At 38.4% G+C, this 17,500-nt stretch overlaps 2 protein-coding genes across 3 annotated transcripts in view; both read left to right on the forward strand.

Moving 5' to 3' along the window:
* LOC138011596 (mitochondrial-processing peptidase subunit beta-like) overlaps positions 1 to 7,961 on the forward strand; it is a 12,154-nt gene extending 4,193 nt beyond the window's left edge. The window contains exons 7-17 of the mRNA XM_068858675.1: positions 869 to 948; positions 1,447 to 1,556; positions 2,292 to 2,396; positions 3,198 to 3,260; positions 3,420 to 3,490; positions 3,935 to 4,000; positions 4,393 to 4,478; positions 4,678 to 4,708; positions 5,344 to 5,401; positions 6,656 to 6,731; positions 7,725 to 7,961. Coding sequence (XP_068714776.1) covers positions 869 to 948; positions 1,447 to 1,556; positions 2,292 to 2,396; positions 3,198 to 3,260; positions 3,420 to 3,490; positions 3,935 to 4,000; positions 4,393 to 4,478; positions 4,678 to 4,708; positions 5,344 to 5,401; positions 6,656 to 6,731; positions 7,725 to 7,789 — 811 coding nt within the window. The 3' untranslated portion in view covers positions 7,790 to 7,961. The remainder of the gene's footprint in view (positions 1 to 868; positions 949 to 1,446; positions 1,557 to 2,291; positions 2,397 to 3,197; positions 3,261 to 3,419; positions 3,491 to 3,934; positions 4,001 to 4,392; positions 4,479 to 4,677; positions 4,709 to 5,343; positions 5,402 to 6,655; positions 6,732 to 7,724) is intronic.
* A 1,865-nt stretch (positions 7,962 to 9,826) lies between these two features.
* Positions 9,827 to 17,500, forward strand: part of LOC138011598 (ras-like GTP-binding protein RHO) — an 8,641-nt gene continuing 967 nt past the window's right edge. Inside the window, exons 1-2 of one of the 2 annotated variants that reach the window (XM_068858678.1) lie at positions 9,827 to 9,947; positions 12,980 to 14,405. In XM_068858678.1, the coding sequence (XP_068714779.1) occupies positions 12,997 to 13,584 (588 nt within the window). In that variant the 5' untranslated portion in view covers positions 9,827 to 9,947; positions 12,980 to 12,996 and the 3' untranslated portion in view covers positions 13,585 to 14,405. Of the gene's footprint in view, positions 9,948 to 12,979; positions 14,406 to 17,407 lie in introns of those variants that run through there. The other variant, XM_068858677.1, reaches the window with a different exon arrangement.

A 17,500-nucleotide genomic window follows, 5' to 3' on the forward strand; every position in this document is an offset into this window, starting at 1 on the left:
AGTAATAATAATAATAAGTATAAATACACAGGTGATTATACAAAATCGCGTGTTCTCATTGGCTCGCTATCTCAGATTATCAGCCGATAATCATCTGGACGGACAAAATGGCTGCCAGTAGTCGTTTTGCCATTGTAAGTGAAGATGATTTCTTGTTGAAATGTTTTTTTTTCTTTCTCTTTTTTGAAATAATCACCTGTGTATTTATACTAAAACAATTATTCACCTCAGGTTCAGTGATTATCGGTAAATATTCACAGATAATCGCTTCGCCTTCGGCGAATAATTGTTAAATATTATTGTTATGATCATTAGCAGTCTACTTTATCATTAAGTTGTGTGGTGGGCAGTGCACGGGTCTATTAGCAAAGGCATTAAGATGTTGTTTAATAGAATAATAAGGCTTCTTTGGATACATTTTGGCATTAGTGTTGAAGGTGTTAAAACAGATCTGTTAATTCTTTTTGGCAAGTATCTTGCAAGCTTATCATCTGCTAACATGATCAGCTTTGCAGGTACGTTGTGGAATTTTATTTTCATCGCTAAATTGAAAAAAATGACTGGCAGCAAAACTTTGACAACCACCTCGGTGAAACCTTATGTTAAACATGCATGTGGTTTGTTCATATTCTCTCCTCACTTCATTTTTACAAAAAAAAGTCATATTAAAATGCCCTGTTGCAAACCTTGATGACTTCCTGTGTGAAACTTCAATGAAGCTTTATTGGGCTTACAGTGCACCTCTTCTACTGAGCCATTAGTCTTTTTGGAAATATACCAGTGTCATTGTCATCCCCTATTGCATTCATGAGTGGAAAGTTTTTTTTGCAGCTTGAGCTTGTTTTTTACTTGTGTTTTGTGTGTTCAGGACAATATCTCGTGATGATCTTGTAGAATACATCAGCAACCACTACAGTGCCCCAAGAATAGTTCTTGCTGCTGCTGGAGGTAACTTGTGATCCAACTTATTCTCCTCATGATTATTGCACAATAATTGTCTGAATTATAATGTGGCTAACTGAAATTTAGGCCAAGGTGATATAATTATGTCATTGCTGGTCAGCAGTGTTATATACAGTACTGCTATGGAGGCACCTCTTGCATTGTGCAGGGGCCTCACATGCTCAACATTGCAACTCATTGCGGTTCGTTAAGCTAGTGCACTTGCTTTTTGAGCTCATCAGTTTTGCTCCTGCCCACCTCTCCCATTGGCAGGGATAGCTTGGTAAGTATTCCACTTAATGCGGCATCATTGTGCCTAGTGCTAGGAAGTGGTCTGTGATAGGCTTACCATGTCTGCCACTGACTCATTGTGCGTGGACATGCGCATCCAGCATGACTCTCTCAGACGTCTATCCCCAAGCTCACCTTGCCGGTGAATTTAATCTTAAAATGAACTCTATGTTCTTTCCCATAAGGTTTAGATTTCCCTTCATCTTCTGACAGGTGTGGATCATGATGCGCTCGTCAAACTTGCTGATCAACACTTCAGCGGCTTGAGGTCCACTTATGAAACTCATGATAAATTGACGCCTTGCAGATACACTGGGAGTGAGGTTTGTTAAAAATGAAATGGTGAAACTTTGATTCAGAAGAGTGCTAGAGAACCACTAAATTTAGTGTTTTTGAAAGGGGTTTAGTTTTATTGGGTTTCTTTTCCTTTACATTAATTTTTTATTAAAATGCAAGGCAAGACTGTTCATCCTTCCTAGGACTCATAAGTGAAAAACATTTTCAGTCATTTGTCATTTTGTTGAATCTCACAAAAATAATCTCTTGAACTCAATTCCTAAAGTTCATAGATATCTATCATCTATAGTGTGCAACTTGCACTTGCATTATGAATCATTTTTTGATGTATGTCAACAGGGACCTCAATTAAGCAAGGACAGCAACGATGGCTATGAGAAGGCCACATAACAATAGGTTTAAATAGCAAAAACAATAGTTCTGCACGCCCTGCACATGCATTTTACATTTTGATACATTAAATTCTCTTTGCCATTCTTATCTTGACAACAACGTGAAATGATCAAATTTGAGGTCATGTGGAGGATGAGAGCACCTGACAATGAATTTTCAATTTTCACTCTACATGTAAATGTCATCACTGTTCTAACCAATTTTATTTTTGGAATGTGTATTAATTAACACTTTCCAAGCCTCACAACTTGGAGTAATGGCAAAATCCTTGCTTAAGGAAATATTATAATATTTTTAGACAACATTCTCGTAGCTGTCGTCGTTGTCATCGTCCTTGCTTAAGGTCCCTAATTTTTATGTTGTGGCAGATTCGGGTGCGTGACGATGACATGCCACTTGCTCACATTGCCATTGCAGTGGAAGGTTGTGGCTGGACTCACCCTGACTACTTTGCACTTATGGTCGCCAATATGGTAAGTGAATAATTATCTTCCTTGATTGTTCCCAGTGTACAATTAGTCCATTCAACCCATTCACCTCCAAAGACCCTACAGTGGCTTCATCGACAAGTAAAATCTACAACTCTGTCTCTCACCCCTTAAAGCAGCCACGTTTGATGAGTAAAATCATCTGGCATTAGACAGAATAAAATCTACAGCTATCATTCTTAGGGAGGGAAGGGTTAAAGGGGACATAGTTTTTGAGTGGACCAAGATGTTGTTAACCCATTCATACCTCAAGTGACCGCAATGGGCCATTTCCGAGTTGCTGTTTGTCTCGGTTTTGAAGTGAGTCCTGGTGCTAAACTATTGTAAGGGAAATGAGTTTGATTTGCATAAGAATACGCAACTCATTTCCATTTGAATGGTTGTGCACCAGGACTCGGTTTGAAACTGAGGCATGCAGCAACTCGGAAATGGGCTATTGATGAGTAAAATCCTCTGGCATCAGACGGAGTAAAATCTATAAATCTCACTCTTTGGAGGGTAAGGGATAACTCTGTCACCACTGCACTGGCTCCCATTGACTAGTAAAACCCTCTAGTATTTTTAACAGAGTAAATCTCCTACTCTCACTCTTAGGAGTGAAATGTTGAAAGAACCACGGCCTTGCATTCAATGTTAATTTAATGTTATGGAAGTGGTTGGACTAAAATTGCATTCACTGACAACTAATGTGGCTAAATGTGATATGCCAAAAAAAGCTTTTAAGGTCTGGCTGTTTTGGCCATGTTACTTAGATTAACTCTAACCTTCCCTTGTATTTCTTTGAAGCTGATTGGAAACTGGGACAGATCCTTCAGTGCTGGAAGAAACATCAGCAGCAAACTTGCACAGGTACAGTGGTATGCTTGCTCAAGTTTGGAAAGTTGTTAGTGAAATAAGGGAAGCACATGTTGGGGAAAATGGAATGTTTCTTATTGAAGTGTAACTTTTTCTCTGTTTTCAAAAGCTACTCATTTGTATTTTTCTTGTTTGTTTGTTTTTTGTTTACAGGATATGGTTCAACACAACCTAGCTCACAGTTTTATGTCATTTAACACTTGTTACACTGACACTGGGCTGTGGTAAGTGAAAGAACTACTGTCTTCATCAAAATTGTTTGGGACACTGACCCCTTGTTCACAATAAATTCCCTTCTCCCAATTACAATGTTGCTTTATTGAGCAATGTACATGTAGTACTTTGTTTGTTTACCAACATTGCCAGGGGGAAGGGGGGGGGGGGGTGGAAAATAATGCACTTGAATTTCGTTGTTCATATTTAATTGGCATTTAGTCAAAACATGACCCTCTGAAGCAAGTGTCCCAAACTTTATCGAAGATTGTAGGTAATTGAACTTACAGGGCATTTAACGTTTTCCAGGCTAATCACTGCACCATACAGACAAGTAAACAAATTAAAGAAGCAAAACTTGTGGGATGTTGAGCAATGTGTTACTTCATGTGTAAAATTGAGAATTTGATGGACTTCTAGACTTACGTTGTTTACGTCTATTTGTTTCTCTATAGGGGAATTTACTTTGTGTCTGATAAGATGAGTATTGACAACACAATTTACTGCGTTCAGAAAGAATGGTAAGTGTGGAAGGCTTTGTTGTTTCAGTATTAGTTTCTGCAAATGCACTTGGTCATATGGCAGTTCAAGAGGAACTTTCCAGTGATGCCGTTTATATTATAGTATAAAAGATAATTCGTGTTTACAGTTTTGTGGATGAAATCTCAAAAGGCGAGCGTTAAAATGAAAGCTTCTGAGCAGTACTTCCCTGTGTATAACGCTGTCAAAACGTGGTTCTAAGTTTTGCTTCTGTGGATGAAATCCTTAAGTATTAAAACTGAAATGAAGACTATCAAGGGGAACCGCTTTTTTTTCCTCACAAGGTGTATTCTTTTTGTCTGTTGATTAAAAGAAGGTTCTGTAACAACTTTACTACCAAAATTTGTGTGAACTATGACTTTGCTTTCCTCAGGATGCGAATTTGCACCAGTGTGACAGAACATGAGGTGGCTCGTGCAAAAAATCTCCTGAAAACCAACATACTGATGCAGCTTGATGGTATGAGGCCACTCCTTTCAAACACCATTGCAATAAAACGTTTTTCCGTTTTTTTTTTTTTTTGCCTTAATCTGAATGTATAAAATTGTTTTACGTTGTTTTTCAATTTTGCTCAGCATTTCCATCGATATTACAGCATGTTCAACTTGCGAACCCATTTTTTATTTATACATCTCTTCCTTTTTCGCTACCTTGTTAGGTTCTACGCCCATATGTGAAGACATCGGACGGTCAGTATGAAAAAACAGTTGAAACCAACATTTCTCTCTGTTTTTCCATCATTTTAAGAGTTTAGTTAAATTCCTCTTTCTGCACGATGTTAATAAGAGTAAATTTTGGAGTCTTATGCCGATCTTCTAGTAGAGGCGGATAATCATTTTGAAACGAACTTGAGGAAGAATGGTAGTTCACCTGTTATATCTTTTGTGTATAAGAACTGAAAACGTTAAGACACAAAAAAGCTGCTCCAAGTAATAGCAACTTTAAGAGCGCTGTCACGCTGTCCTGTATAAACAGGATTTCCAAATAAAGACCTCTCTGTATGGCAGTCCATAAAGTATACAAAAGTTTGGTTTTATCAACGGAGTTGATAATGTAAATTGGTCACCGAGCTTCTAAAAGTAAAGAAATTCTAAAATTTAGCTTTTAGTATCTCTGTACTTTTAGAGTCTCAATACGCGGCCAATTTACATTATCAACTCCGTTGAAAAAAACCAATTTTTTGTATACTACTTCCCCACCTACGCAGCACCACAGTTTCTTTAGAAACTACCCCTTCAGTCCATAAAGTAACTACTGAGTACGTTCACACATAAGGAAATTCGCCCCGGGCTCAAATTTTATGCATATCCTTCTTTTCTTCTAGACAAATGCTGACGTACGATCGACGAATCCCTCTTCCAGAACTTGACAAGAGAATTGAGGTGAGGAATAATTTATTGCCACAAATAAGTTCCTGCTACGTCGATGCTAACGCTTCCGCCGGAAAGCAATAGGGAGTTTAAGATCTGCGACCGTGACGTTGATAATAACATCACTTCAAAATATAACTTTGCATTGTCTTAAGTCTTTAGCGATTATTCCATTTCGTTCACGTCGTAAAATGGGGGCGAAGTATCCTAAAAGAAATCGGGTACTAGCGCTTTCAGAGTGAAAATAAAGAATGAAGGATTCACATCCGTATGCTCGCGTTCTGTATCTCGGCCCAGGGGCCCGTTTCTCGAAATTCCCGAAACTTTACGGGCCATTTTCGGGTGACACAATTCCCTTTATATCTCAGTCAAGAACAGAGAGGATACAAGTCGTCAAACTACACAGTTCTTTTTCTTTTTGTTACCTTAAAAACATGTTAAAAGATCGGCTTTCCAAAACAAGTGGTTGGCAGTTTCACAAATGGCTTTCCGGGCCTGAAAAGTTTTCGGGACTTTCGAGAAACGGGCCCCAGGGGCCCGTGCGGAGAGAAGCCTGAAAATTTCAGGACTTCAACGAGGTTTGAAACCGTGACCTCGCGATGTCGGCATCACTCTTTGTCGCAAGAATTTTGAGGTTACTGGTCATTCATCCGCGCAGGCTTTTTACGCAAGATAACCAAATGACAACAATAGCTGCGCATTTTCTGCATGCTTTGCACGAGCGTTGTATTTTTTCGGTACATTATGATTTAATTTTCTTCCTGTGCGAATTATCTTTTTCAAGTTCGCCAGAGTTTCAGGAAATCATTTCATGGTCTCAGCTTCAAGTTCGTCCTTCCTAGTGACAATATGGAATAGTCTCAGTTATTTGGGAAACCCAGAGCCGAAGGGAACAGTTTTTTTTGGTTTTCGCCAGTGACGCAAATAAAACGGATTATGGAACTTATCTTGCAACGTTTAGTGGCTCTTGTAACGTGTGTCACGTTGGGCAATGTTTCGTGTAGCTTGCATGCTAGCCACGACGTTGCCAGACAACTTGCACGAGAAATACGCAGCGTGACAGTGCTTTCAAAACCAGGAGCCCGTTTCTTTCTTTGAAATTCAACAGTGCGGGTCACTGTGCCTTCAACTCTTTTTGTGAAAGGAAAGACAAATATTGCGGCGAAGCTTTTTCGTTTGAAACAACTTCTTTTTCAACGTAGGGAGGAAATTTTAACCGATCAGAGCTCACATTTTCTGTTTTTTTTTTTCATTTATTTCCTTCAGATGATCGATGCAAAGATGGTTAGGGATATCGCAACGAAGTACATTTATGATCGCTGTCCAGCCGTTGTGGGAGTTGGTAAGAAAAGCTGGAACTTTTGCACCGTATTTTTTGTATTTTTCACGGAGTGTTCAATTGGAAAATCATTTGAGAAATACATCAACTTTATTGTATGTGCCTCCAAGATGTGAAAATGTTCTTTTATTGAATGTTGAAACCTCGTGTCAAGGTGCATTATAGATGAAACCTCGTGTTTCTTTTTCAAGATGGAATTTTTGTCTTTTCTTATATGAGCATGTTTTAGTTATTGTCGAAAAGGACGAAACTTAAGAAAAGTCTCAACTATTTTTGTCCAGGATTGTAGTTCATTAAACTGGGTTCAGATCCTCAGTTCAGGTGACAATGGCTTTGTTCCATGGACAGCTGAAACATCTAGGCCCGGTTGTTCGAAAGCCGATTAACTTAATCCAGGATTAGCATAAACGTTTGTTTCAAATTTTTGAATTTTTGGTGACAGTTTCTTTTGCTTACGTTTGTTTTTCAAGATTGATATCTTTTAATCTAAAGTTTTGCTGAATATCAGTGTCAAACAACAAGGGGGAGTAGAGAAATAAACTCCTTGGTTAATTTTTAATCTGAGTTTTTGAACAACCGGCCCCAGAATAACCAAGCATTTGACAAAGTATTCTAGTGACGTTCCCACTCTAATTATACCGAAATATAGGCGGGTACCCATCAACCTGTTTTGTGCTGCCCCTTCCCATCTCTGCGGGGAGTGGGAGGCTGTATATTGGCTAGTACCCACCGGACTTATCATCATCATCTTGTCCTTTGGGGCCTTGCGTTCTCTCTCTCCAAGCTTCTTGGTCTTTCGCACAACTACCGCCTTCTGCCCAACCTTTGACCCCAAGTTCACCTCGTTCTCTCTCTACCGTTCTTCGCCATGTCTCCTTCGGCCTACCTCTCCTACGTCTTCCTTCTGGGGTCCATGTTAAGGCTATCCTCGTGTTCTAATTCACTCACCGGACATCATCAGCTGGGTCTAAATTATTTTTTAAAACCTTTTTTCAGGCCCAATAGAGCAGTTGACAGATTACAACAGAATTCGAGGAGGCATGTACTGGTTGAGGCTTTAGACTGAAGAAGTTGCTGCCACCATTTCACAATTTTAGGAACATGTACAAATCACAGTATCAATAAACTTGTAAAAGGGCCTTTATCGCTTGTTCTGTGTAACTTTGATCTGTGAAAATTTCGGCCTGACTTGAAGAGGGTTCTTTGTTCTTTATTAAATGCGTTATTGCAGTTTTCTGTTTGTTTTGTCTTTTTGTTTTCTGGTTCGGTCAAAGAGCCCCAAAGGGAAAAAAATATATTTTCCGGTTTTCAACTAGACATTTGGGGTCCTTTCGGTTAAACAACCTGACGAAGTTCTCTTCTTTTTTATTTGCAGATACAGGTTTTTACGGATTCTTGCTCCGAACATTTTTATCTCTGCCCTTTTTCCGATTGTTGGTAACAAATAGGGAAGATATCTGTTTAGAAGCATTGCTTTTATTATTCAAATGTGCCAACCACAGGAACAAAAGAGCCTTTGTATTGACAGCCAATGAAGCTCTGGTTGGCACATTAATGACAATAGGTGACGTCAACGATATCTTCCCTTTAGCGAAGGCTCCTATTGTTAGAATCGGAAGTGTACCATTTGTTTGTGATGTATTCGCTGACGCAGAGCTACAAATGCGACGGGAAAAAATATCTTAGAATATTCTAGATCATCTATTTATTACTGTGGCACCAGAAGTATTTCTTGACTCTGGCGTGGATTTTTCCTAATGTCATTTTAAAAATTCCAAACATTCAAATCACAACTCATAAAAATGCTCCGTGCACAGACAAGACTTTCGTAAGGTGAGGAGTTGTGGTCCCTATTTTAAAAAATAACAAGAAATGTTCTTCGTGTCTTTAAGAAAATAACCGGTTGGGTTTCATAGTTTTCACAAGCACTTTTCCTTGTAAGCTCATCGGGAAGTCCTTATGAGTCATTGGTGGTCACGAATTTTCTGACGTGCACTCGCACGTTGTTCCTCTGGTTCTTTTGTCTCTTTCAAGTAATCAATACCTCCCAAGGGCTCTCTATCAGTTTTCGCATTGTGTGCTGTTTCCTCGTGATCTCGTTTTATTACCTTTGGGTAACTCATTGAAGATATTTGATGGCTGCAAGTTATCGAATCTTTTCAACCAATTGCAAATTGTATGTCCTGTGGGAATTTCAGTGTGCAAGTACAACGGTGTGCATTTTCTTAAAAATAGGAAATTGACGTTTCTTCATGAATAACAACCCACTTTTAACCTCATTTAAAGTTGACTTGGCTCTGGTCATCTATTTTTGGGTGGTTGCGTGACACTTGAGCAGGTCGCGTGATCCAAGCGAAAATTTAAGAGATTGCGTAACTTTCTGCTGAACTATGCGTAGATGTGCGTTAGAGGACATAAAAGCACATGCTTTCGTTTAAACGTTTCCTCCAGCAACAGGAAGTCAAAAGAGAAGGAAAGATGAGCTAGCAGAAATGTTGCGAAAATAGAAAACCACCGTGTCACCGGTTGTCACGCAATCGGAAATGAAAAGATGATCCAAATAGTTCATGTATCACGTTTACAATATCTGTTTCGTACAATTTTAAAATAATTAACAATTCGAAGTTGGTGTGGATTCTAGAGCTAAAGCTTTTCTTCTTTGCTTCAGCACACTCATATGTCCCCTCAATGTCCACAACGTGTTATCCCTTCTCGGGAAAGTATTGCAAAGAATTTATATGTGCTGCTATATTTAGAGGCAACTCTCGTCCAATGAAACGGTTCGTTATAAGCGTGCTCCACAGACAGGAATTTTAAGAATGCTACGAAAATTCTGAACAAAAATGTCTTGAAAGTCCATCAGGCAACATACACTTCTAAACGCTACACTGTTTAATAAAAGGACTTCATCCCACTCGATATACGGATAAACTGTCAGACGAATTGGTTGCGGAAGAATAGTTATATAGCACCAGCTCAGAATAACACGCGCGTCATCAGTGGCTCATTGTGTTTAAAACCAATCAGCATTAAGGGCAAGCCCATGGGATTTACCGCAATATGACGTGAGGTCAGCGGCTAAGAATATGTGAACCCCCCTATAGGATATATTGAAGGTGTGGCTTTGGCGCTTGGTGATCAGTTCTCCGGCCATTTCCTGATATCTGAGTTCGTCGGTTCTGGCACACAGCAAGGAATAGTTTACTTGGTTTTAGATAGGTAAGTGAAAGAATAATGCTTCTTTTATACTCTGAGAAGGGAGACTGTATCCATGTCGAAGGTTTGGAGTCGTTAATCGCTTCTCAAAGGCTGTTGGCAACATCAGAATGTCAGCGATTCCAACCGACCGTGAGAGCAAATTCTTGGCGGCGATGTTTCACAATCTGTCCCGCTACACCCTAAAAGTGAAACTGAGAAATTAAATCATTAATAGGTCTTTCACTTATTTATTTAACGTTCGATATCTGTTTTATGCTGTAGAGATGTCTCGTGAATCTTCGTTCCGACGGAGTTTCAAACTGTGTGTTCCATAAACTAAGTGTTATGCTCCAGCGGTTGGTTTAAATAGTACTGAATTTGCTAGCTTTAGAACTTGCTCTCTTAACCTTTACAGAATTAATATTTTCCTAAGCGGCAGCAAACGTCTTGTAATGTGGGTACCGAGGGTAGAAAATGTGTTCATTTCTGCCTATCCGGTACCGTCAACAGTGTTCCTTTTGTAGGGCGCTAGCTGGCAATTTTGATTTAAATTTGGGAACGAAACCGGCAATTACTAAAAAGCACGCGTTCCTCTGCAGTCTCCTCCTTGAGACTCTTCCAAATAGGAAAATAATCTTTGTTGTGGACTTCGGAATATCTGCATTTTTTTCTGAAAAACTGGGTGGCTTGGCGTTTCACTTCAACTTGCTAGTTTGTAATGTAAAATGTTCCTTGAGCCACAATAGCGTTATGATTCTCAGGGATGGGTGTGGAAACGCCTTTTAATGTAATCCCAACAAGTCGTGGATTTTATTAATTAAGGTGACCCGTTTTGCGATCACCGGCTGCTTGAATTATGAAACATTGCTCCTTCCTTCTAACTCCACCCTCAATCTTGAGAATTTTGTGTGATGTGACACATCCTTGGCACTCGGCTCTTATCATTCGTTCCAACCTCTAGAACGAAGATTGAGTAGGGGCATTACTATTTACCTTTATGTGATCAGTTAATGTCCAAAGTTTTGGTAAGATACAAGAGCACCTGTCAAGGGTTACGACTTTTAAATACTTGGTTTACGCCAAAAAGTTACAAATTTTTCCTCCTTTGTGTAAACCAAGTAAATTAAATGAGCAAAAGGGTGAAGGAGGAAAGAGGCTGTGGTGCAATTTTGTTGGGAGAGTAAAACACAAATTTGGTTTTATGAAGCAAGTCGTTAAAGATTGACTTGTTGCCATAGAAAGGTGAAATGACTGACTTTTGGAGCATTGGCCCTTTTCCCGAGCAAAGGTTAAGGCTCAAAACATCGTCCATTTTATCTTTTCATGGTTGCAATTTAATCAGCTTGTTTTACAAACCAAAATGTTGGTTATTTGAACAAGTAACCCTTTATGCTTGTTGAAATGAAAGCAAGATTATGCTTCATTTTTCCTCCTAAGATTTACAAAGGTTTCTCTTGAAATTTGCTCATTTAATACCCACTATTAAAACCTAATTCTTATCCTGCTCTAGTTACTTGACTGTTGTACAAGAGAATGTGCAATTTTCGTTCCAGAATATTTTGTTGCAACAGCAAGTAGACACCTCCTTTTACACAAGCGGATCTTGATTGGAAATCGGTTATTAATGGTGGTTAATGTATGCGCTCCAGAGGTGCAGTTGTACCTTCATTTGATGTTTTGCTAGCTGATTTTGATACTAATGTATTGTTTTGTGCCTTGTCCTTTCACAAAGGCAACAAAGTGTTAAATGGCAGTTGTGTGCCTGTGTTAAAACACAAGCACATATGTCAGTGGATGTTGAAACATCTGTTGCTGCAAAGAAAGGCATCCTACAGAAAATATTGTAGTTGCTAATCCATTAACACCTGTCATGTAAGGGTCTTCATTGTGGTTTCGTGTTCCTCTACAACTTTACCCTTCCCAATTTTTTTTGTACCACTTAAACTTTTTTGGTCATCTCCTTTACAAAAAAAAGAATGCTGTCTTCATTACATTACAAAAATGCTAATATTTTCTTTTGGACAAGGGAACTTTTAACAATTGTTACCTCCTTTCCAAATTGATGTTTTATCACTTCAATGCAACATCCATACAGTATGAACAAGAAACTATTTTGTTTCTGGAATGATAAGGGCAAGAAAAGAGCTAAAATACAGTAGTGTGGGTCACTGGGCCTGTCAGATTTATTATTTCGCTTTGTCTATTGAAACTATCAAAATGTGGATGCACGCTCTTTGAACTGTGAGAAGCCTATCATGGAATATTAACCATTAAAGAGAAGAACAGATACTTGTTTATGTGCACAATACATTGAAGCATAATGTCTACAACATTTTAAATTCCTTTTCCCGTGAATCTTCCATTACTTGCGTTACATGTGAACCTAAGCAGTTACTGGTATTAGCTTAAAATAACTGGTCCCTGGTCAACCCAAGTTATTACTGTGATTTACCAGTGCGAAGATTGGTTACATTACTCTTTAACTCAAAGAGAGATAGCCTTGGATTTTTCAACAGTATATCACTTAAACCTAACCCCAAATCATATAGATAGTCAAAACTTCATATTTATAACCCATTTCCTTCGCTTTTTGTTTGTCAGCATCATGATTTGCGATAGTTCAGGTTCACATGTTGATAAGTTTTGTTTTTACATCTGTTAGATTTTCAATTACAAACTGTTTTGATTGGCCTCTCTACCTCGCTGTGTAAATAGTTTACCCTGAAGTGAAAATAGATACAATTCGTTTCTGAGGAAATAAAACAAAAAGAGAATGTAACTTACGGAACTGGTGCCGGTGTGTGTGTTTTCCCTTCATGTCCTATCTTTTTAAAGAGTAAATTATACTGCAGTACATATTTGGAGATAACACCAAAAAGATGATGACCATAAGAGTGTTTTAGGAGCTTGACATTCATATTGTCCCTCATTGCTTTGAAATTAAAAATAGTGCGGCTGTTGGGTCATTTCTTTTTGAAAAGAGAAGTTTCGTAAATTTCTTTGTGCCACCAATGGGGAAGGGTAAAGTTTAACCTTCGATTGTCCCTTTGAAGGTTGAGGAACCACTGACATGACAGCCATCAGAAAGAAGCTGGTGATAGTTGGTGATGGTGCTTGTGGCAAAACCTGCCTCCTCATTGTCTTCTCCAAAGATCAATTCCCTGAGGTTTATGTACCAACAGTTTTTGAAAATTATGTAGCTGATATTGAAGTAGATGGCAAGACAGTAGAGCTGGCATTATGGGATACAGCCGGGCAAGAAGATTATGACAGGCTACGACCCTTGTCGTATCCCGATACAGATGTTATTTTGATGTGCTTCTCCATTGATAGCCCTGACAGCTTAGAAAACATTCCTGAAAAATGGACTCCAGAAGTGAGGCATTTTTGCCCCAATGTCCCCATAATTCTGGTGGGTAACAAAAAAGATCTCAGAAATGATGAAAAAACCAAGGCAGAATTAGCAAAGATGAAACAAGAGCCTGTGAGAACAGAAGAGGGAAATTCAATTTGTGAAAAGATCAATGCCCGTTGTTACATGGAGTGCTCAGCGAAAACAAAGGAGAATGTAAGAGATGTATTTTACCAAGCTACCAAGGCAGCTCTTGAGAAGAAGATAAACAACAGACCGAGATGGTTTAAATGTCGTCTATTGTAACTTGCATGAGACTGTTTCAAGAAGTATACTTGAACTGAGAGTGACATCATAAGAATCTTCTCCCACTCTGTTCTGGCTGCATTTTGAAAGTCTTATAGTTTGTGTGTTCAAGAAATCGTCAGAGTTGCTTTTTGACCATGTGCAGATCTAGCTAAATTTGATGTTGAATGATGCTGCATGCCAGGGTTGATCTTGAAATATCCGCCCAAGTTATTTTATCATAACAGATACGGGTAGTTTTTGGCACAAAAGGCTTTGCATGTGTGTTGAGCAATCTCTAAAACTTTCTGCTGTTTTTTGAAAACATGATTTGTTTGTTTGAAATTTTTTTGTACCGTCCAGATTGTTCTACTCATCAGATAAGGTGGAATTTAACAAATTATATTTGTCACAATTTGGCATTATCTTTCTGTTTCAGTGTAATTTGATGTTACCTAGAAGAAGGATCTAGTGCTGTTAGAGGTTTTTAATCAAACAATCATAAGTGGCAATACGTTTAGCTTGTTTGGCTTTAGCCCAGTTTAAAATTTAATTATGCGTGCTTTTCAAAAGTAAATTACTGTACACAAATAAGATGGTTTTCCTCACAGAGCTATCAAAAGAAAATGTGAGTAATGTTCACTCAAAAATATTGATAACAAAGGTTAAGTGTTTTGTTAATACTGCTATGAAGGCAAAAAAACCTTTGTGGTACGAAGTGTTGGACATAAAATAAGAAGAAAACAAGAAAAGTTAATATAAAATAAACAAAATGTTTGTAAGCGTTATTTGTAAAGTCATCCTTTGCAGTTTCTAAAATGAAATAAAACAGTTTCTTTTAATCCTCATGTGGTGTTCTCTCTGTGCATGAGTCTTATGTCAACTCCTATTTTACAGCAATGTTTCATTCTTCTTTTCTAATATAGCTTTTTGGCATGATGTTACTATTGGGGATACTTTATTTCAAATGTTGTCTTATGCATGTGCATATGAATGTATATTTTATGAGAAAAACTATGAAAATTCCCTCAAGAACATTGGTGTGGTCTGAAATGGGAAAGCAAAACGTACAAGCTGAACCCATTGACATCGAAACCGGCCAGACTTAGTATCTTACTGTCATTTTACTCGGCAGTGGGGAATCCCTTGGAGTCAATGGGTTAAAAGGTCTCTTAGCTGTTTAAAAACAGTTGCGACTGTTTTTCAAGTGGCAAAGGAAGAACTAGGAACAGCAGCTATGGAGTAAAAGTGAAGGGTGGGTAAAAAGTGGGTCATAGAAAATTCCAAGGGAAAGGGAAGGTCTAGACGGTCAGACAATAGAAAAGTCAATTATTTCTTATTCTGGTACATTTAGGTTTCAGAAGGGAACAGTGTTAAGCCAATGATACACGGTTCAACATCTTGCAACATTTGTTGCTCAACAAATGTTGAACAATGTTGCACAAACGTGTTGAAAAGAATAGAGCTGGTCTCTATTTTCGTTCACATTGTTCAACAACGTTCAACGTGTTGAATGGCATATTTCAACATTCAACATGACACGACACACTGTTAAACATTCGTTGAACAAGAGCTGCAACATTTGTTGATCAACAAATTTTGAACAGTGTATCATCGGCGTTAGAAAACCGAACCCTACTTGTTTGTCAGTGCCTGTCTGTGTAAAAATAATGTTGCATTGTAGGTTATTCACAACACAAGATCTTGTTAGAGTGTTTACTTTTGCTCATTTAAATTAAGCAAGTGAAAGTTCTGCTTTTGAGTAAATCTTATACATTGTTATTCTAATAGGCTATTTCCTAGTTGCTGTTTGCCTCGGTTTTAAATTGAATCTTGCTGCTCAACTATTAAAAGGGAAGAATACAGAACTCATTTCCTTTTTGTATGGTTGTGCACCAGGACTTGCTTTGAAACTGAGGCATGCAGCAACTTGGGGATGGGTTATTACTTTTCATGTTAAGCAAGGCAAATTGCTTCTGCTATGAGTAAAAATAATGTGTGTTAGCAATCATCCTTAAGCCATTTGTTACATCATTTTATTAAGCGCTTAATGACTGGTGCCAAGGGAAACAGTGAGTTTTGTTTCTGGGGGAACATTGAGGGGCGAGGGGAAACAAAACTCACTCTTTCCCGTGGGGACAGTCATGAAGTGTTTTGTTATACCTCTCAACTCAAAATAGAACAATACATGGAATTTGCCGCTGTTTCAAAGGTGCACAACCTAATCATGTGTGAGGCGAAAGTTCAAGTTGTTGTTGTTTTTCTTGTGAGTTTTGGCACATGACACGTTCTCCTCCAATCGGAAGATGTATCTGCGTTGGGAGGTATAGCAAGGTTCTTTTTGTATCCTTCACTTAACTGAATCACTGTGGCAACAAGCTTGTGGTGTTTTCTTACTATAATTTCTGGCCGATTCCCTGTGGGTAATCTGTTAAGGTTGCATTAAATAAGGACCACTGCGGGTAATAGGAAGGTGCAGGCTATGTGACAACTTTGATTACCATGTAGACAGCAACTAATCAGCGACATTTTACCACCAGTAGAGCCAGAGATCTTTTTTTTTTTTGCCGAACTGTTGAATGGTTTGATCCGGGCACTTCACGTCAATAACAAATTTGCCCCAGACTTCCTCTCTTTAATTTAAAATATGGCCCTGTGTTTTTAGTGTTCAGCAAAGCAACTGTATTTGGTTATAGATTTCATCAATTACCTTAAGTACTGATCATCTTTTTTTCAATCTTCAAGAGTCAGCCAAAAAGTAAGAATCTTTGTTACTGTTTATTCTGACAATTTGTCTACTAAAATGAATGTAGAACTCTGAATTTGTTTTGACTGCTACACATAAGCAGAACTGCTTCTGAGTAAGACGAGCTTAGTTTTTAAATTCTACCTTGTTTGTAAGCCCTAATGGATAATTCTATTTTGGTTTTGGGGTGCGCATAAACTGTTGCATTTATCTTCTTCACTCTTCACACAACAAAAATGTTTCAGTGCAGGTATTAAATCAGCCATAAATTACGGTAATGTTGTAGTCCACCCTCCCTTGGATGTCATAACTGTTGCCAGCAGTGGTTGATAATAATTATTTTCCAGCAAGTAGGCAACTCCTAACATTGATTTCTACTTCCTGGTTGTCAATTATAACCTTTTTACACATAATGAACTGGGTTTCAAAGGTTACAGATTGTGCTTGGAAAATGAGATGCCTCCTTAAAGAGCCAAGACAATAAGATTTTTATCTGCTAGTGAGTCTCCCCATCCTTCATCAGTCTCAAATCTACAGTTAAATGGGTTCCAGTGTTGTAGTTGGCTATAGAGACCAAATAAGTAAATTAAATTAACCTATTCCTGAGATTTTCTCAAAAGCAGTGGCCCGATACAGAGTAAATTTAATGGGAATTTGCATTTGTGCAGAATTTGGGCCCAATTTTTACAACTACACTTGAGTGGTTTGAACTCAGGTATCATCATAACCTGACAAGTTAAGATTAGTCCCAAGAAGTGACATTGACATTTCGACAACCTGATTGGTCAGTAGAAACCTAATCTTATTGGTCTGTCTAGGCTGGGAAGACTGGTTGTGTCGTAGCCTGTGGAAGCTCTGTTATTGTTTTGCTGTTCTGTTGGTTTTGTCAAAAGCTTGTTTGTATGGTGCAAGTTGTAGTTGTAAATGGTAGTGGTTGGCGCTTGCACCAGTAAGCTGGTTTACTAACTTAAGGCAAACTCCACTTACCCGTATCCAACTACTACTGGCACCATACAAACGACTTATTGACAAACCACACAAAAGTCAAGAAGGTCAAAGACTCCACTCACATTAAATTACATTCATTGTTCCTCACAGGTCAAAGGTTAATGATCATGACAGCCATCAGGAAGAAGTTGGTGATAGTTGGTGATGGTGCTTGTGGGAAAACCTGTCTCCTCATTGTATTCT

Source organism: Montipora foliosa, chromosome 7 (assembly GCF_036669935.1).
Source record: "Montipora foliosa isolate CH-2021 chromosome 7, ASM3666993v2, whole genome shotgun sequence".
Classification (NCBI taxonomy): domain Eukaryota; kingdom Metazoa; phylum Cnidaria; class Anthozoa; order Scleractinia; family Acroporidae; genus Montipora; species Montipora foliosa.